Here is a 21638-nt window from a genome sequence, read left to right as displayed (position 1 = left end):
CCATGGACTCGTCCGAGTCGGAGCTGTCACCATCTTCTTCGTCGGTGGAGGTCTCGGCCGGGGTGTGGACCTCCTCCATCTTCTTTTCGATCCTGTCGATCCTCTTCTCATGTTGCTTGAGTGCTACCTCCATCCTGGTCACGATAGCCAGGATCCTGGACAGCATGGCTTCTTCTGGGGCCCCTGCCTGCGCCATGGTGGCACTGACTGAGCCTGGGACGTTTTCTGGTTGCGAAATTATTTGTACGGCATCGATTACTATTCGCTTTGAAAAAAGCAGCGTAGCCGATGGAAAACGGTGCGAAACGTTACGAAAACGTTGCGAGAATTCTGCGATAAAGCGCTGAAAAGCACACTAACGCAACGGGCTTGGTGAACTTCACTGGAGCGTTGAATCACAGCACAGCGGCGAATTCACAAAGCTGCAAACATGCAAAAACAAACTCACCACTGGAATTCACGACCTTCAACTCCGACTGACGACTCGAGAATGAAAATGACTGATGACTGTTGTTCGCTTCGTATTCCGCATTTATACTCAGTCGAACTTTCGCTTCAGCTAAAATAGTAACGGAATCGTAGAAAATGAAATATTTATACTCCTCCACGGTTCAGTTTCTTTGTTAGATGTCAAAATGCTATTGACACCGCAAAACTTTAAATTGACCATAAGGAACAACGACATAAAGATTAACAGACAGTATCATTGTCGGACTATCTAATTGAGAAAAGATTAATATTAGTATAAGTTTAATGGAACATCCACACCATTTAAGATTAATTTGAAAATATCTACGTGTATTTGAAATTTCGTTTCCAACCTAAACATCAATATTTAGAAAGTCTTCTAAAATCTGTCAGAGGAATAAATTTGTATGGTTTCAACACTTTCGGCAACAACATACCTCCGGCCCAAAAAGCGAAAATGAATTCTCTTTTTATTTTTGACATGTTTTATAGCATGGGACGACATAGGAATTTAGATTGTTTTTATTTATGCCAAACTTATACATGTATTTTTAAGCATTTAATAAGAGATAATGCGAATTTTATTATTTTATTTAAGCAAGATTATTTAAATTTGCGTCTAATGATTACATCGGTACTGATATATCATTTGACAAATTGAAAGAAATTTGTTCATTTTGCTGTCAAAATAGTTATGAATTTTTCTTACTGATAAAGAGAACGAAATTCGTAATGGTCGATTTAGGAAAGGATTTGATAATTTTATTGACCCTTTATCATAATTTCAGTATATAGTGCATGTTTTTTAAAAGTGGCCATAAGGTTCTCCTGTTAAATTTAGATCCTATGTTACCGTGTGTTTCAGTAAAGATTCAAACTTAAAATTTTTACAGGATGTAATTTGGGTCATTTTTGTCTATTTTATTAAAGGTTATGCTTTAAATTAAAGTTTTAAAGTTTATCAGACGTTTCTAAAATTTGATTATCGTTCGATTACTAGTTTTTAGTGGCTGAAACTGTGTAAGCATTCATGTTATTTATTGTAGAGTAAGCGTTAAGTTACGAAATACTAATATGTATAGCATAAGTCAGCAACGATAGGATACGATAGGAAGTGATAATTTATGAGCAGTCACGAATGTACATCGGTAGTGAATAAATGGGTTTAAAAGGTTGAGTGGGTATTCTTCAAATGGTCCCATCAGATTAAAACAACATTTATTACATGGCGATTCACAATCTATTACATGGCGACCCTGTCATCCAAGATCCTGCCATTCCAGATCGTGCCATCGAAGAATTCTTTTCGTAAAAAGGACACAACCGGGAAAAAAATGGGTACGCAGCAGTCCAAGAAAGACATTGTCATAAACAGCAATGCTGGCGAGGTCCAGAACTCAGTATCAACAACCCCCGAAAATTTAACGTTGCACGAGATCACAACAATAACTATCGTAGTAATCTTAGTCGGATTGTTTGCCGTGTTCGTGGGAAAGATTTGCAAGAAATGGTTGGACAAGAAAATTGTACGAGAGATTGGGAGATCCCAAAGCCAGGAAGCAGTCTAAGAGGAAAACAACAGCGATGCCACCCGTAGCAGCAGAAGTCAGTTACCGCAACCATCTTCGGCGGAACCCGTCCCAAGGAGCCCTACCAGCGTTCCTTCCTGCTCCACGTACTTGCGGAATCAACAGCGGATCAACGTGGGAGAAGATCGCGTCAAAGTAAGTGTAATTTGGTGGAAACAGATTAATTACTAGTGGCGAATTAATGACTTTGATGATCGATAGTAAATAAGTTTAAACCGTTAGTAAAGTCAAAATTTATGTAGGTAATATTGTTAAATTAATTGACGAAATAGACAAAATTTTACAAGATAGGTTAAATAATATTAGTGTAGAAAATAACAGAGAAAGGCTCTCAACAATGACGGAAAAATTCTATTTAAAGACCGCAACGAGCTTGTTGCCTTTGATGAATGGTACCGAAAGTGTCACTAAACAACTGATTGAGGCCATAGAACTGTATGGTTCGTTGCTAGACAATGATTGGAAACAAGCTCTTACTAACTATGTCCTTAAACCTAGGTTAACAGAAAGCGCGAAAATTAGGTTAAAGAATGTGTATGCTTCAAATGCTCTTTTAGTCCAGGATATGAGATGTTTCTTACTGACTACAAAGTCAGCCGCATCTTTATCCACACAGTTAGTTCAAATTAGGCAAAATAACATGTCGATTGAGGATTTTGGGAAAAAGGTCGAAAATTTACTCGTTGAGCTGACGATTGCTCAAGCCGACGGAATTAGTGAGGCACTCCAAATCTTAAGAGAAACAAACGAAAAGTTGGCTATAAATGCGTTTGCAAACGGTTTGCAGAACCCTGAACTTCGCACTATCATAAAAGCACGAAATTATTCAAAATTAAATGAAGCGATCCGTGGATCTAAAGACGAAAATGCTTCCACACAGTCTAGTAAAGTTTTCAGTTTGCATAGAGGAAGTTATCATAATACAGTCAGAGGCAGTAATCATAACTATAGAGATAGTCAACGATCGAATTACGGAAATTTTAATAGGCATAATAAGTAGTTCTGGTAATCGGGGAAATTTTGAAAATTATCAATCGCGGAATCCACAAATACAATTCCAATCTAGACCAAATAATTTTGGAAGTCGTGGTAACTACAGAGGCACAAACTACAGAGGTCTTAACAACAATAAGAGTAACAATCATAACAAATATAACGACAGGCATGAATATAATAACACAAGTTATAACAGAAACCACCATTCGCGAGGTTATTTTATGTCAAATTCGGAAACCGGCAATACAGGCACAAATGTGAATAGTGAAAATAATAAGTCATCGTTTTTTCGCGAATCAACATACTAATTGCAAACTTGATGATGCAGCAGTTCTAAATGTAGATGGTTTAATTATGTGAAATTAATACATGGGGAAAATGAATTAAAATTTTTATTAGATTCAAGAGCGTCAGTTAGTGTTATTTTTCCAAATTCTAAATTAGTTGGATGTCAGTTCATTGATCGAAACAGGAAATTTGCAATAAACGGAATTGCAGGCTCAACAATTTTGCAAGGTGCATGTACCTCATATATCTAATACTACTATATTGCTAACTCTTTAGAAGTAACATAGAAACAGTGTTCACGGACAGAGAGAGACAGAAAATGTTGTTTTCTGTCTATAAGAGTACCGAGGGTCTGTGCGCATGTACACAAAATAGAAGTGAAAGTACGAAATGTCAAAACGCCTCCAATCACGCTATCGACTACAAATCAAGCAAGTACGAGTGTATGCGCAGTACTGTTTAGTACCACAAAGAGACAGAGAGGTCCGATATATTGCTCTGCCGTTATGTTTTCGGACTCTTTTGAGGTCAGTTAGCAATATAGTACTATTGGATATATGATGTACCTTAAAGTTAAAGGTAAATGACATAGAGTTCAATCAAGAATTTTTGCTGATAGATAAATTTGCAAGCGGAATTGATGGAATAATAGGTTAAAATTTCTTTACTAAGCATAATGCAATAATTGATTACTAAAAGTACTTATTTTATGTTGATGACTGGAAAATTGCAATACCAATAGAGTCAAGTTACGAAGTTTATACGGAAATACCGGCTAGGTGTGAAATTATAAAATATTGCTACGTCAAAGATGACGACGAATATGTAGTCCTTCCAGAAGAATTATGTCAAGGAGTATATGTAGCGGCCGCATTGACAAAGCCAAGGTCAAGTAAAATTCCTGTAAAAATACTTAATGTTAGAGATGAAGACATAAAAATTAAAAATTTTAAACCTAAATTGGAAAAGTCAGTTGATTATTACATTTTTAATTTTGACAACAACCCACAATCGGTAAATAGGGTAGATAGGCTATTAAATAATTTAGATATGAGAAATTTGAATAAGGAAGAGGAAATGTCAATTCAGAAAATATGCGCCAAGTATTCAGACGTTTTTATCTTGAAAACGATCCACTTACAGTGACCAACATTTATAAGCAAAGTATTAAGTTGCAAAACAACACAACACCTGTTTATAGAAAACCGTACCGCCTTCCCCAATCACAAAAAAGTAAAATACACAGGCAAATTGACAAAATGTTGAAAGATGGAATAATCGAAGAGGCCAAGTCTTCAGCATGGTCCTCTCCATTATTAATTTTTTCAAAAAAATCTGGTCCTAATGGTGAAAAGAATTATCGTGAAATGAATAAACAAATTGAAGATGATAAATTTCCTTTACCATCTATCATTGAGATTTTGGATTCATTGTCAGGAGCTAAGTATTTCTCACATTTAGATCTGTCCCAAGGATTTTATCAAATTGAAATTGATCCAGAGAGTAGACCGTGTACAGCATTTATTACCAACAGAAGTTACTCGTATTATCAGATGAAGCGTCTGCCAATGGGATTAAAAATTTGTCCTTCAAGTCTTTCTAGAGCCATGACAATAGCTATGTCGGAACTAAATTACGAAAGTTGCTTTGTATACTCGGATGACTTAATAGTTTTTGGTAATAATTTGGCAAATCACAATAAAAATTTAATCAAAGTTTTGGAAAGAATGAGATCAGTTAATTTAAAATTAAATCCAAACAAATGCGAACTTTTAAGGAAAGAGATTTTGTATTTAGGACACGTAATTTCAGCTAATGGTGTATCGCCCGACTCAGACAAAATTAAATGTATTTAAAATTTTTCAATACCGCGAAATGCTAACGATGCAAAAAGATTTGTAGCTTTTGCGAACTATTACAGACGCTATATTAAAAATTTTGCTGACATAGCAGCACCATTGAATAAATTGAGCAAGAAAAATGTACAATTTGATTGGAATGAGGAATGTCAAATCTCTTTCGAAACATTGAAAAACTCTCTAATAAAACCACCAATTTTTTATATCTAAATTTTTCCGACACAAACACTTTTATTTTAAAAACGGATGCTTCTTCCATTGCATTAGGAGCCGTACTTTGTAACGGAGATGATAAACCAATTGCTTTTGCTAGTAGAACACTCAATGCAGCCGAATCAAAATACTGTACGATAGAAAAAGAATTATTAGGAATCATATTTGCAGTAAAACATGTTCGTCCATATTTATTTGGAAGAAAGTTTATTATCCACACTGATCGCAGACCGTTAGTGTACTTATTCGGAATGTCAGATCCATCTAGTCGTTTAACAAAATTTAGATTAACTCTTCAAGAATATGATTTCACAATTAAGTATATAAAAGGAAAAGACAATGTAGTAGCAGATACTTTATCGCATATAGAGATAACATCAGACGAATTAAAACAAATGGGAAACGATGCATCCGAAACCAATAACTCGAGCGCAAAGCAAAAATAAAAAACCTGAAAATCAAAACGTTGAATCGGTTTCATATGACAGACTTGATCACCCTGGAATAGTGGAGCTAATAAAACGTCCATCACAATCATTTGAGTTAAGGTTAATAGACAAAAAAGAATTTAAAACAACTGTTAACAATAAAACTTACGATTATAAAATAGGCAATTTAATATGTAAAGCTGATGAGCAAGTAATTTACGTGAAAGAAGATACTCGATCGGCATGTGCCTTAGAAGCAACGTTGAGAGATCTTCATACAATTGTTACGAAATATAATATTCCGGAAATAGTTATAATCAAGAGAAAAATGTGTGCACACAACATTTTAAATGAATTAATAAAACATCCAAATGAAGTAAGGAAATTAAATTTAAAACTCAACATAATAAATGATGTTCAAATTGTCGAAAATCCAGAAATGCAACAAATAATTTTAAATGACTTTCACATGCTTCCGACAGGAGGACATGCAGACATAAATCGAATGTATAATAATAGAAGAAATATTTTTATTGGTCAGGATTAAGAAAAGCTGTAGAAAAATTTGTACAAAAGTGTGACGATTGTCAACGGTTCAAATATTCAAAACCAAATATTCAGCCAATGTCAATCACAACAACAGCTAAGTCTGCTTTTCAAAAAATTTTTCTAGACATAGTCGGACCACTCGAACAAGATTCTGAAAATAACCGATATATTTTAACTATACAATGCGAGCTAAGCAAATTTGTCGAAGCATATGCTATCCCAAACAAGGAAGCTGTAACAGTTGCCAAGGAATTTGTAGACAATTTCATTTTAAGATTTGGAATACTTAATGAAATTGTCACCGATCAAGGATGTGAATTTCTTTGTAGTACTTTATCTGAAGTTTGCAAAATCCTTAATACCAAAAAACTAAATTCAACGGCATATCACCACGAGACTCTTGAAGCACTTGAAAATACACATAAAAACTTAGGTGCATATCTCAGAAAACAGTGCGCGAAATATTCGAACAGCTGGAGGGCGTGGGTGTCGTTTTGGTGTTTTACGTTCAACAATGCAGTGCATACGGAAACGCGTTATACGCCATTCGAACTAGTTTTTGGGAAAACCTGTGTTTTACCGACAAATGTGTCAACGAACATTAATCCGTTGTATAATTTTGACAATTATCCGTTAGAATTGAGATATAGATTACAGATTGCATGTGCCGATGCAAGAAAAAATCTATTAGAGTCTAAGTGTAAAAGGAAAATAATGTATGACAAGAAAACTAAGCTTGTAGATTATAGCATAGGATCTTTAGTCGTGTTAGGAAATAATGTAGAAATTTTTAAAGGACCGTACAAGGTAATAAAGAACAATTCTCCTAACATAGCAATAAGAATAAATAACAAAGATGTCACGGTTCATAAAAATAGAGTTAAGCCTTACCATTTTTGAAAAATTTTATTTTCGCTCCAGACGTCCGCGAAAATAAAACTTTTTTTTTCAGCCGAGGAAGGTGTACAGTAAGCATTCATTTTATTTATTGTAGAGTAAGCGTTAAGTTACGAAATACTAATATAGCATAAGTCAGCAACGATAGGATACGATAGGAAGTGATAATTTATGAGCAGTCACGAATGTACATCGGTAGTGAATAAATGGGTTTAAAAGTTGAGTAGGTATTCTTCAAATGGTCCCATCAGATTAAAACAACATTGATCCACAATCTATTACAACTGGTCAACACGCCGCAGTACACAATTAACCAAAAAGTGGAAATGGTTACTAGTGGATGCATTGAAAGTTTATCAAAAATATGGAAATTGCATAAAATTTTGCTTCAGCATTCCCACAAGAACAATTTAAACTAGAGATTTACCGACTATAGTCGGCCGACTAGTCGGCTTTGTTAAAACCGGTTAAAATTGGTTTAATCGACCGAAAATTGGTGTCAAAGTGTAGATAATCTTCCGCTAGTTACGATTCTGAAATCGCCGTCACGATATCTGGTCCAATAAACACGCAAAGCGAATTCAAAATTTCCAAAAATTTTCCAAAAAAGTGGTTAAAACTGGTTAAAGTATTGTATAAACTGCCCTAAATTGTGCTATTCTTTATTGTGGTACTGAGTTACTACAACAAATTAAATGTTAAAATTATCCAAACAAATTTAACACATTTTTTGGAAAACTGTGATGTCCTCTCTAATAGTCACGACGGTGGTTGGTTAATAACACCACTACATATTTATTATCCATTTATTTACCCATATTACCACTACAAACCCAGACTTAACACTTCCTTGTTTTAGCTATTACTTACACTTTTATGCACTATTGATGACCTAGTTCCTTGCAATGGACAAGCATTTGCTGACTAACGAATTCAAACTTACTCATTCCATTACACCTCCCCCGGTCGGGAGAAAAATTTTTTTTTCCGTGTTCTCACGTCTCAAAAAAAAATTTTTCCTTACATTATTCATGATACTTCTTAACTCTATTCTTATGTACTTCTATTAACTTATTACCTATATTAATTACAATATTTGGTGCTTTGTCTACAACTACAGTATATGGTCCCTTATACACTGGCTCACTCTTATTTCCTACATTGTTTCGTAACATAATTTTCGAACCAGTTGGATATCTTACAATTTTTGAAATTTGACTATCGTACAATTTTTTCCTTTTTTCTTTTGACAAAAGCAAGTTGTTTCTAGCGTCATTACATGCGGTCTGAAGTCTATATTTTAACTCTAATGGATAATCGTCGAAACTATACAGAGGATCCGTCCGAGTAAGCACATTCGATGGCAGTCGACACGTTTGTCCAAATACTAATTCGAACGGTGTGTACCGTGTTTCGCTATGCACGCTATTGTTGTACGAAAAACACCAGAATGAAACCCATGAACTCCAACTATTTGGATGTTTTGCCACTTGTATTCCTAGATACACACCTAAGTGTTTGTGTGAATTTTCTAACGCACCTAACGTTTCGTGGTGATACGCTGTCGAATTCAATTGATTTATTCCTAATACTTTACAAGCCTCTTTGAAAGTTGACGATAAGGATTCTGTACCTTGATCTGTAACAATTTCTTGTGGAATGCCATACCTTAAAATAAAATTTTGAACGAATGACTTGCTACGGTAACGGCTTCTTTATTTGGTATTGGATACGCTTCAACAAACTTACTCAATTCACACTGTATTGTTAATATGTACCGATTATTCTGAACATCTTGCTCTAAAGGTCCTACTATATCTAAAAAGATTTTCTGGAATGCCGAATAGGCTGTTGTTGTAATCGCCATTGGTTCTACATTGTGTTTTCCATGCTTATACCTCTGACAAGAATCGCATTTCTATACAAATTCCTCAACGTCTTTCCGTAATTTTGTCCAAAAAAAATACTTCCTTATATTGTTATACATTCGGTTTATACCGGCGTGACCTCCTGTAGGCAATATATGAAAGTCGTTAAGAATTATTTGTCTCGCTTCTACGTCATCTATTCTTTGAACGTCTTTAATTACGGTTATTTTTAAATCTCTGAACCTTACTTCATTAACTCTAGTCATTATTTCACGCAGAAATGATGATGATGCATCTTTTTAATTTTTAATTACTACTAGTTCCGGAATCTTGTATTTCATAACAATATCTTTGAGTACTCTCAACGTCTCACTTAGTGCTGACGCCGATCGAATATCCCATTTCATATAAATAACATTTGATTCATTGTCGACAATTAAACTATGACTTTTATAAATAGAACACGTGTTGGACATTTTTGTTTTACTTGCAAGTATTTTATCAAATTCGGTTTTATAAATAGGACGCAACTCCAAAAAATCTTCAGGTTGTTTTATCAATTCCCCCACGCCAGGGTGATCAGTAGAGAGCGGATTTCTGTCGGGCTAGACAAGGCCAAACTCGGTACGGCTCGTACGGGATGGGAATTTATTGCAGTTACCGGCTGCACTTCGTTTATTTGAGATTAGAATAACGCTGCTTCGTTGCACTCTGCTGTTAATTCCAGTTCTCATTTACTTAGCCGTTTGATTAATAAATCGTTATTTGTATTTATGGAATCAAGTGACAATTAAATTCGGTGATTACCTATCACCCGCTACTGAGTCCCGGCGATGCAGCGCGTCCCCACCTATATCGTGACGTAGCCCGACAGAAATCCGCTGTCTAGTGATCAGTCCTTTCGGATGAAACTGATTCATTGTTCTCGCAGGTCTTACTTTCAGCTTTACTTTGCGCTCTTGTTAATACATTCATTGTACAAAAAACTTGGTGACTCATTGATTTGATTTCATTAGAACTAATTTCTATTCTTGATAAGGCATCCGCTGTTACATTATCTTTACCTTTTATATATACAACATCAAAATCGTACTCTTCCAAAATTAACCTGAATTTCGTCAACCTACTGGAAGGATTTGTCATTCCGAAAAGATATACTAAGGGTCCGTGATCTGTCTGAATAATGAATTTTCTCCTGTCAAATATGGTCGAAAGTATTTAACACCCGAAACTATTGCCAAAAGTTCTTTCTCAATGGTACAGTAATTTTTTTCTCCTTTATTGAGCGTTCTACTGGCATATGCTACAGGTTTGTCATTTGCGTTTGTTAATACTGCACCTATCGCTGAACCCGATGCGTCTGTTTTTAAATTAAAAATATTTTCCTTTGAAAAATTTGGATATTCTAAAATTGGTGGGGTCATCAAACTGTTTTTTAATGTTTCAAAAGCTTTCTGACAGTCATCGTTCCATTCGAACTTTACACCTTTCTTTGCTAACCTATTTAACGGAACTGCTATGTATGCAAAATTTTTTATGTATCGTCGATAATAATTCGCAAAAGCTACAAATCTTTTCTTTTCTTTCGCATCCTTTGGCACCGGATAATTTTGTAAGTATAAAATTTCTTTCTTTAGGAATTCGCATTTATTTGGATTAATCCGTAATTTTACTTGTCTTAATCTTCCCAAAACTTTAACTAGATTTTTATAATGATTTAGTAGGTTATTCCCAAAAATTACAATATCATCCATAATATAGACGAGACAACTAGTGTAATTTAATCCCGCCATTGCGATTGTCATTGCTCGCGAAAACGCAGATGGACTAATTTTTAGACCCATCGGCAGTCGTTTCATCTGATATTGTCCCTGGTTTGTAAGAAAAGCGGTACAAGGACGACTTGCCTCATCTAGTTCAATTTAATAATAACCTTGTGATAAATCAAGATGTGAAAAATACATTGCACCAGACAAAGAATCCAAAATTTCTGTAATGCAAGGTAATGGGAATTTTTCATCTTGAATTTGTTTATTTAATTTTCGATAATCAATGACTATCCTCCATTTCTTGATACAATTATCTGCGGATTTTTTAGGTACGATTAGCAAAGGGGCGGACCATTCTGACCTAGCTTCTTCGATAATTCCGTCTTTTAACATTTTACCGACCTGTCGATGTATCTCGTCTTTTTGTGCATGTGGTAACCGATACGGCTTAGCGTAAACAGGAGTCGCATTACTTTGTAACCTTATGCTTTGTTTATAAATATTAGTAACTGTCAGTTCGTCACCATCTAACAAAAATACATCGGAGTATTTGGCACAAATTTTTTGAATTGAGATTTTTTTCTTCGTTATTTAAGTCGTCAGTTTTTAACAACTTCAATAATTTGTCAACTCGCGAAACCGATTGCATAGTTTCTTTTGCTTCACAGATGTGATAATTGGTTGCTTTCTCTAATTTCGGTCGAAAATTTTTCAGTTTAACATTACCGTCTCTAACGTTTAATATTTTCACAGGTATCAAGTTATCTCTAGCGCATACTATACTTCCGGCTATGTAAACTCCTTCGCATATTTCATCAGGAAGGACCACATAGTCGTCATTATTCTCGACATAACAATATTTGATAATTTCGCATCTGCTTGGAATTTCTGTAGAAAATTCGCATTGCGATTCAATTGGAATAAAAATTTTCCGGTCATTACTCCAAAAGGAAAATTCATTCTTTTCGTAATTGATAATTGCATCATGTTTTATGAAAAAGTCAGCACCGATTACACCATTCATTCCACATTCAAACTCCCTCATCAACAAAAATTCCTGTTGCATTTCAACATTATTAAAACTAAGCAATAATTGTACCGAACCTTGCGAAACTGTCGAACCAGCAATACCGTGTATTTTAATTTTCCGTGTTTGATCAATAACCTCATCTTGCGCAATTGAATTTTGAAAAATTACACTAACTGTTGCACCTGTATCTAGCAAAAATTTTAATTCTTTCGCGCGATAATTTACTCGCACAAAGTTCACTGCATTCATACTTAACACTATTGTATCATTAGTTTCACTATCAACAATTTTAGACTCGAAAAAACTGACTTTCCGAATTTTCTCTTTCAACTTCTCGTTCAGCGGATGCATTCATACGAAACGCTGATTGATTCCGCCTACTATTATCTCTAGTGTACCTTCTATCATGACCTCTGAAGTTATTTGCTGATCCTCTAAAATTACTTGTTAAACCTCTGAAATTTCTTGTTGTACCTCTAAAATTATTTGTTGGACCTCTGAAATTATTTCTCCCTCTAAAGTTATTTGTTGTATCTCTAAAATTATTGGCTTTACCTCTGAAACTATTTGTTGTATCTCTGAAGGTATGATTACCGCGATTGTAATTCCAATTATAATTTTGCTTATGTAACCGATGTATTTGACATGATGTTTCCGATTTTGGTGTTTCTTCATCCTTCGCGCCTCTTATCGCGTCACTTAATTTTTCATAGTTCCTAGCCTTTATTATTGTTCTTAACTCAAAATTTTGTAATCCGTTTGCGAAAGCGTTTATAGCAATTTTTTCGTTGGATTGTCTTAAAATTTCTAATGCCTGTCGGTTGCCATCGGCCTGAGTTATCGTCAGGTCTACTAATAGTTCCTCGATCGATCTCCCAAATTCCTCCACAGATTTGGAGTACTGTTTTGCTTTACTTAACTGAACAGATAATGACGCTGGAGACTTTTTTGTTAGTAAAGAGTTTCTTATATCTGCGATTAAAAGACAATTTGTCACGTAGCTGGATTTCAACCGAATTTTCGCACTTTCCGATAAACGCGTCTTTAGAACGTAAGTAGTTAAAAGTTTTTTCCCATTATCGTCTAGCACACTATCATACATCTCATTGCCGTCGATTAATTGCTTTGTAGCTCTCTCCGAACCGTTCATAACAGGCAGCAGACTAGCCGCTGTTTTTAAATCGAATTTCTCTATCATTTTAAAATTTACGCCCGCAGAATTAACACTATCGGAGCTATCAGAACTCTCAGCCGAGTCAGAAGCTGCTGCAGTTTGCCCTAATCATGCTACCCTACTACTTAAAATTAATTCACCTTCTTCTAACCTTACTTCTATATCGGAGACAATGCGCTTTGCTTTATTTAACACATCTAAAACATGCACTTGACTGTTAAAATTATTCTTAGCAACTATAAATTTCTGCCGCAATTCTTTGAGTTTCTCACTTTTACATTGAGGTACCTGCACATCCCGACGTCTTGTGATATTGTCCTTCAAGTTTCTTCTGAAAAGGCTTACTTCTATCTGTAGTCTTTTGAGTTCGTCTAAAGTGGTCATTTACACTGTTACACTAGGGACAAAAACTATTTACAGGCCTTTTTTTTTTCACTCCCGCACTTCACAATCACACACTGGTAGAATCCATTGGGCCGGTAAGACATCTTCTACTCCGATGGTATCGCTGATTCTCCTTCTCGTATACGCCCTCTTGAGTTTGGCTCTCACAACGTCTTGGATAATCTTCTTTTCTAGCCATTTTAATAATAGCAGTAACCTGGTGATAGTACTGTCGTATTAACACACTTTTTTTTTCTCTTTCTTCCGATTGGCAGGGTCGCCATGTGATGTCCTCTCTAATAGTCACGACGGTGGTTGGTTAATAACACCACTACATATTTATTATCCATTTATTTACCCATATTACCACTACGAACCCAGACTTAACACTTCCTTGTTTTAGCTATTACTTACACTTTTATGCACTATTGATGACCTAGTTCCTTGCAATGGACAAGCATTTGCTGACTAACGAATTCAAACTTACTCATTCCATTACAAAGAAACTTTAGTTATTCCTTTTATTAACCCTTTAGCTACGAAGACCGTACGTATACGGTCTAATAATTTGTGTGCTTTAGAACGAAGACCGTATTTTTTCACTTGTATCTCTTACTTAGGACGAAGCCCGTACGCATTTGGTCTCTACGTTTTCTTTAAATCCGTTGTGCACAGATGGCACTGACTGCATAAATTAGGGTTCTGCTTTCTGTTCTGTACGAAAAATTACGGTCTTCGTCTAGGTGGTATAATTCAAATATTGAGCTCAACTTTAGTTTCGTTTAGCACGTTAATGCTTTCTAATTAAAGTATACAAGTAGTTATACTTTAAAACCTGCGTAGATGACCTGAAATATTAAAGTAAAATAAATCCATAACACTAAATTAAATATATCAACAAGGCTATGCGTTTTGTAAAACAAGTTGATATCATCAATATACATATCCAGTACATTTATTGCCCTGGTGATGCCACCTTGGTTGACTAAACATATTTGGTTGTATTTCTCTTGATTCATCTTAATTTTGTATCCTGTGTACGAAGGACGTATGTTTACGAAAAATGGAGTCCTCGAAACGAAGACCGTACGTTTTCAAAACCAAAAAAGTGTCTCGTTTTAGAGGCAAGAAATTTTAATTCGAGCTTCGTAGCGAAAGGGTTAAAATAAAACAAGTTTTTAAGGTCGTCAGAGAAATAGAAAAAACACACTGTCTGTTGCATTTATAAATCGGTTTTAGCAAAGCGGAACAGTCGGCCAACTATAGTCGGTACATCTCTAAATTTAAACATTTTATGACAGTTTTATAAACACAGATTTTCTCGATCGTGGACATCAAAAACGCAATTTCAGTGAAGTTATCTTATATTTTCTTCATTTCTGTTTGAATTCCATTATTCTGTTTCTTTTCTAGAAACTGCAGTAATAGTATATTAAGTATCAAGAACGGTAAGGACATACCGATCGAAGACAATTGTTGGGAGAGGAGCGGAGTGACGATTCCAATTATTGTCTGATATCGGTAGTCCTTAACGTTCGTGATGCTTACGACGTTTTTTGCGCAATTGAATTTAGTAATAGCATTTAATATAGATTCATAGAGAGATAAACATAGATATCTGTGTAAATTTCCATATCCATTTTACGTTGCTATAGAAATTTATAAATAACTGCCATTACAGTTTATTGTAAAATTTTACAATTAACATTTAATTAAAGCTAGTGAAAATGAGTGAATTTAGTGAATATGAAAGCCAAATCGAAGAAGCTTGGAATGTGGAATGTTCGACTCTCATTCCGGCAAAATCGAGAGACCGCCACGAAAACACATATCAAAGTTTCAAACACTGGTGAAAAAAAGAATTGTTTACGGTGACAAAAATAAACCGTCTTCCTCAACCTGTAATGAAGGAAAACGTGATGGATGAAAATTTCGACAATATTGATGTTGTGACAAGTTCACTGATGTCGCACGAGTTTCCAGACAATGCTAACATCTTGTCTTCAACGTCTGTTTTTCAAAATAAACTTCCTTTGGCAATTGGGAGTTGTAACAATTGTACCTTCAACATTTATCTCCAGAAATAAGTTATATATACCTATTTGTTACTTAATTATTATAATAATTAAGTAACCTCAATAATTTTTGTAGTTTTATGAATGTTATTCAATATAATGGTGTGAAAAACGCCTTAAACAAATTACTTGACCTTGTATTTTCCAATATCCATTGTCGGGTTGAGCATGATTGCAGCCCTGCGGTTGCGGAAGACACCCATCACCCGGCTCTATCGATTTTGCTTGACTTCACTGTTGACAACTTTAGTAACTTCCCTTCCACTAGACCAAATGGTGTAAAACTATACAATTTTAAGACAGCCGATTATTATTATTATTATTATTATTATTATTGTAAGATCGCCCAACAGATTACTCCAGTTAATGGACGAACATTGAGATGTCAGTTTAAAACAAACAGAAATCCTAATGTTCCTGCTCACCATACGGTGTGACTATAACATCCCTCCGTAAGCTTCTTTCAAGAAGGTAAAAATGCAGGACCATCTGTCATAATGAATATCTACTTGTTTGCATATTCCATTATAGTATTGGTACATATTATGGAGCGGTGATTTTAAACCAATATTTGTTCTGCAAAATGGCTGTGCAAACGTGTGCTGATGTCTATTACCTAGTCGAGGTACCGAGAAATAAATTTGTTGTAGTAAATTAGGAGCAACTATAATACCGCGATTAAGTTTGAAAATAAATGCCACGCAATGAACTATCCTTCTAAATTTTAAAGATTCCATTTCATATTTTTCTAACAGAAAATGTTGATCAGTCGCTTGAGGAGGATATTCTTTTATTTCTTTGAAATATAAATACTTCAGAAAACGCCTCTGCACATTCTCAAGCAGTCTGCTCTGTTGAATATAATATGGAAACCAAACCACACTACAATACTCCATCTTACTCCTTACCATCCCAAAATATAATGACTTAAGCGCACTGATGTCATCAAAGTCCCTTGTGTTTCGCCTTATAAACCCCATTGTCTTATTCGAGGCTGCTACAACAGATTTTACATGTTCATTAAATGTCAATTGTCTATCAAATATGACACCCAAATCTGTGATTGTCAAGACTCTTTTCACTTCATAGCTCTGCAGTACATAGTTAAAACCAATCTCATCTTTGCTCCTAGTATACGAAATCATGCTACATTTCTCATAATTAAGTTCCATATCATTTAGCGAGCACCATGTTATGACTTGCTTCATACTCCTTTGCAGTACTAAGCAATCAGATACTGAATGGACTTCCCTGTAGAGCTTCACATCATCGGCAAACAACAAACAATGAACATCTTTAATTGCATCCGGCAAGTCATTTATAAACAACAGAAACAACAATGGACCCAAGTTGGAACCCTGTGGGATACCAGAAGTTTGAAGATATTGTGATGATACAAAACCATTTACCACTATGCTAAGTTGTCTACCTGACAAATACGACAACAATAACTTTACCAATGAAACAGAAAATCCGAAATATTCCAATTTATCAAGCAACAAATAATGATTCACCCTATCGAAAGCCTTGGCTAAATCCAGGTAGACGACATCAACCCCCCGCGCACCCGCACAGAATGAACATGTAGCAACATTATTACAATATTTTCTAACATGATGAAAACTATTACATTTATAACAACGCTTAACATTAACATCATCATACACAGAACACAAATTTAATCCGACTAGAACATTTTCAACAGACTTTAATTTACAGTATGTATCAGTATCAACTTTTAAAATACACTGAAACACCTCCCTATTTTTTTTTGTTTCCCAAAATTTAACACATTGGTACAGTGATGTATCATTCTTAAATATGGAATCATTCTGCTTAAATAAACTATTCAATGCTGATTCTTGATCCATGTAACCTGGTATGCCAACAATTCTAACTTGCGGTTTAACTTTTGCCAGTTTTTGAACCTTGTATTTGTCAGATAATTTATCACCAGCTATATTATTTAATTTCTCAGCTTCCGCAGGACTACAAGTGAGAATGACCTTCCTTATATCAGGAATTATTAGGTAAATACACATTGGACCTTTCTAAAAAATTGTGTTGATGTCGATAGTATGGTAGATCAATTTTAAAACGCTCTATATCATATTTTTGATAAGCATGTCCCAAATTATCCAAATAAATTGAATAAGATGTAGTTTCCGCCATAGTTCAATTCTGTGATTATCAATAACATTAAATTAAAAGGTTATTATCATAATAAATATAAGCACACTAATGATAACTCTGTCGTGCCCAAATAGTTTTGACCGCGGCCGAGCTTTTGGACACTAACAAAATTATTTATTTGGGTGTAGGCCCATTTCCTTGGAAATGGAAGAGCTAAACTGCATGTAGGGGAAGAGGTAATAATTAAACATATATAACATTTTTATACGTATATTAAAAGAAAGCATAATAAGCATGTCAAAAGAATAATCGAGTAAATGTGTAAATAATCAACAGAAAAATAAAACATAAAATAAATTCACACACATAACACGAAAAAACAAAACAACATGCAAAACATTCTTCTAAAGCGCTACGCAATTATATTCCACTAATAAAACTCTTAAAATCTATGAACATAACCCACATTTTTAATTAATAAACTTAATCCTAGAAAAATCAGCATGCAAAAGACTAAAAATTAATTCGGTAAATCCATAATTAAATGCGATACCTTCTAAACAACATTAATATTACGAGCATGATAAATAACCAAAAAAAATAAACTACTAACTACTAAATGGTATCATTACTTAATTATTTAAATAAATTGCGATTGGGCATTTATATATATATTAATTAAATCATGAGAACAACTAAAATAACGGGTAAAAATCATGCACTTAAATCTACGACAACTTATGAATATAAACATGTAAAAAGAGAGATAAATAAGTTTTCACATCGATTAGCTAAATATGCCGAGCACAACAATCGTTCACGAGAAAAATTGATGGTTACAGGACAGGTAGGTACATGTGAAAATAAACAGTCATAATTTATACATGCAGTTAAACATTGGGACGTTAGTATCATAAATGCGCTAAAACACAATGAGACGATTAAAATAAAGTATAATGTGAGAAAGATAGCAATATAATATATACTATAGCAAAATAACAGAGAACGGAGTCATATTTAAACGGCAAAAATTCAATATAAAATAATCGACAGCAAGAAATTTAGATTAATAGGTTTCAATTCGGGAACTTCCCAAAAACGCACATAAAATATTCATGTCGCAAGCAAAGAATTAAATCGGCAAATTTAAAGAGATATTGGAATAATTATTATAAAAGCAAATGGTAAAAATCAGAAAAATCCTCTCCAAAACGCATATAAAATATTTATGTCGCAAGCAAAAGAGTTAAATCGGCAATTTACAGAAATTTGGAATAATTATCATAAAAGCAAACGGTAATTTATCGAAAAATCCTCCCCAATAATCAAGAACCGACGCAAGGCTAAACGTGCCACCTACAAACGGGAACATATGGAAGCACTAAAGATTACTTTCGGTGCCGGTGCTAACTGTTCACACCCAACGTAACGGAGAAAACGCATAAATTAAACGCTACACATGTACGATTCGAACTCGAGAACACATGACGAAAAAACGGAAAGCAAGATAAATTAAGAATGACTAAAAGGTAGACTTACACAGCTGCAGCATTGAGAATTTTTCTATCTTCCTCTCGGGCTCAGCAAATTCTTCTAAGTTCGGATTTCTTCAAAATTCAGCAAAAATTAATAAAAATTCTCGACACCGGTTTGGACAGAGCCTTCGGCGGCAACTGGAAACTTCTACTTCTACTGTTTTCGGCGCTACTGCTTATATAGGGATTTTTACTCATTATTCTTGTCTACCGTGACTTTAGTGGACTATATTTCTTCATGATTAGTGTATTACTCGGTACGGGATTTTAGGTTTTATTTCGTTGTTATATAGGGTTTAGCTTTTAATTATGGTTCCGCGGCTGACGTTTTTTATTGGTTAGTGGGTCGTATATTTTCGGGTTTTTTCAACTTGCGTCATGCTTTTCATGTCGTCATCGCTACATGTGGTTAGCTTGTTGTAGCTATTTTTAAAGAGGGCGTTTTTTCTGAGGTTGTTTATGTGTCTGGGTTTCGTTTGCAGCTGTTTTAGTTTGGATACAATTTTATATGAAAGTAATTGCGATAGGCGATGTTTCTGGCGTATTATTTTGTACAAGTTATTTGCAATGTCTGGCAAGCGTAATGTTATTCGCAATTTGCGAATACGCGAATTTTGTTCCTGCATTTGGGGATTGATAGTTGATTTTGTTTATCTATTTGAATGGTACTATATGCCGATTAGAACATGCGTGTTAATTAATTAAGATTTGCAAATTTTCTAGTTATGTTTTGAGGGTTTGTTATTAGTCTTTTTAGTTACAATTTTCTCGTGAACGAATTTAGTGACGGCTCGTCACAACACTCCCTGGCAAAAAGTAAAATGTGAGCACCGAAATGTTCGCAGTTTTACTCCTACGTCCCTGATATGACTGGTTTGCGATATGTTTTATTAGCAAAACTTTCCTATTATTTCTGATTGTTAAATTTTTACGGATATAAAAGTTGTGCCAATAATACTTGTTGCTTACTTATTTGTATAGAATGCGCTCTTCTTCTCTTCTGGAGGTGTCAAGTGTGATGCATCTCTATGGGTCGTTTTGATTTGACGGGCTCAGTTCTGGGTTGTTAGTCTCACTTTCTTGGTCCAAGATTGTGGTGGTGGGCAACTCAATGACTACCGTTTTGCGAGGAGTCACGCCTTGATATATGTGGACGTTGGAGTATGTATGGGGTCGAGGAGACGTTTCGATGGTTTGCCTCTCTGTTGTGTTTGTTGGCGATGGGCTCGTCTGGATGCAAGTGATCTGCTCTATGGCTTCATATACTCGGGCTGTCTGGTGTTCGTTGTTGATAGCCTCTCCTCGAACTTTCGTGGCTGGTTTCGGGGTGTCATAACCGGCTGCTGTTTCATCGTTCGCCATATAGACGGGGTTCTCCTTGTAGTTGGATCGCCATGTTATGTTGGAGGGAGTTCGTGCCAACGAGGTGAAGCCTTCTGGGGAAGTTGAGGGTACTTCCAGAGAGGTTGGTGTTGTGGGTGTGGATTGTGCGTCCCCACTGGATGGAATTTTGTGTTGTGGAGCCCCTCGGTACAGGTTGATCATGCAAAACAACAGTATATTAATGATGATCAGGCCAAACACAATGATTAGAATATCATTGTACTGCTCCAGCTCATTGAAATTTTGCGTTAATGAGCACCTTGGTTGATATACGAGTGTTTGTGATTGTTCAACAAACGCTCGTATAGGATCATATTGCTTGAGATTTATCGTTTGTCGTTCTCCGCAGTTTATAGGGAGGAGAACTGACGTCATTGTCGTCGAGATATTGTTCACGGTGTTTGTGTCGTGACTAACCCACTATATGTGTATCGGGTTAGAGTTGTTCCTTGGTTGTTGCCATGTTAAGTTATATATCCTGGCATTGTCTTTAACTGGCCAAATTATGGGGACCCATTGCTGAGTTACAGTAGGCATCGTGTCGTCGAATTTCTAGGGTTTACGCTGAATCTCCTTCTTGTGTCGGACTACCTACGGTCAAACTTTTTTATCTTGCTCTCTTACAATTTTACTCTACTCTTATGATCTAAGGATATTTAAATCGAACGTTTGAGATTATATTCTTAATACTAGGCATGCATTATTATTATTGTTTTATTTTTTTTATTTAATTTTTTTGTTTATTAGTTTAGGTGAACAGTTAGAACCAGGTGTGATTTCGGGGTTCTTTTAAATCATCTATCGCTTGCTTAAGGTCCACATATGTTATCGTATGAGATTTGGTTAATTTCTTTTTCTCCGATTTCGCGTCAGATCTTGTTTCTACTAGAGGTTTTTCCGATACTTTTGAACACGATGGTTCTTCCGGTTTTATAGCAAAGTTTTCGGAGTACGGGTAAGCTAAGTCGGGAGCTGTTGGGAAGTATCCCGGATTGGGCGG

General features: G+C 35.2%; 1 protein-coding gene across 10 annotated transcripts in view; it reads left to right on the top strand.

Moving 5' to 3' along the window:
* Dscam2 (Down syndrome cell adhesion molecule 2) overlaps positions 1-21638 on the top strand; it is a 956598-nt gene that overhangs the window by 494259 nt on the left and 440701 nt on the right. Inside the window, exon 20 of one of the 10 annotated variants that reach the window (XM_064064649.1) lies at positions 16808-16961. The exons of the other annotated variants lie outside the window; for them this stretch is intronic. Within the exon in view, the coding sequence (XP_063920719.1) occupies positions 16808-16887 (80 nt within the window). The 3' untranslated portion in view covers positions 16888-16961. Of the gene's footprint in view, positions 1-16807; positions 16962-21638 lie in introns of those variants that run through there. 10 annotated transcript variants of the gene reach the window in all.

The sequence above is a fragment of the Zophobas morio genome, unplaced genomic scaffold (assembly GCF_036711695.1).
Source record: "Zophobas morio isolate AGI-343-1 ecotype UQ-CSIRO unplaced genomic scaffold, CSIRO_AGI_Zmor_V1 ptg000024l, whole genome shotgun sequence".
Classification (NCBI taxonomy): domain Eukaryota; kingdom Metazoa; phylum Arthropoda; class Insecta; order Coleoptera; family Tenebrionidae; genus Zophobas; species Zophobas morio.
This window is presented reverse-complemented; position numbering and strand designations above follow the sequence as displayed.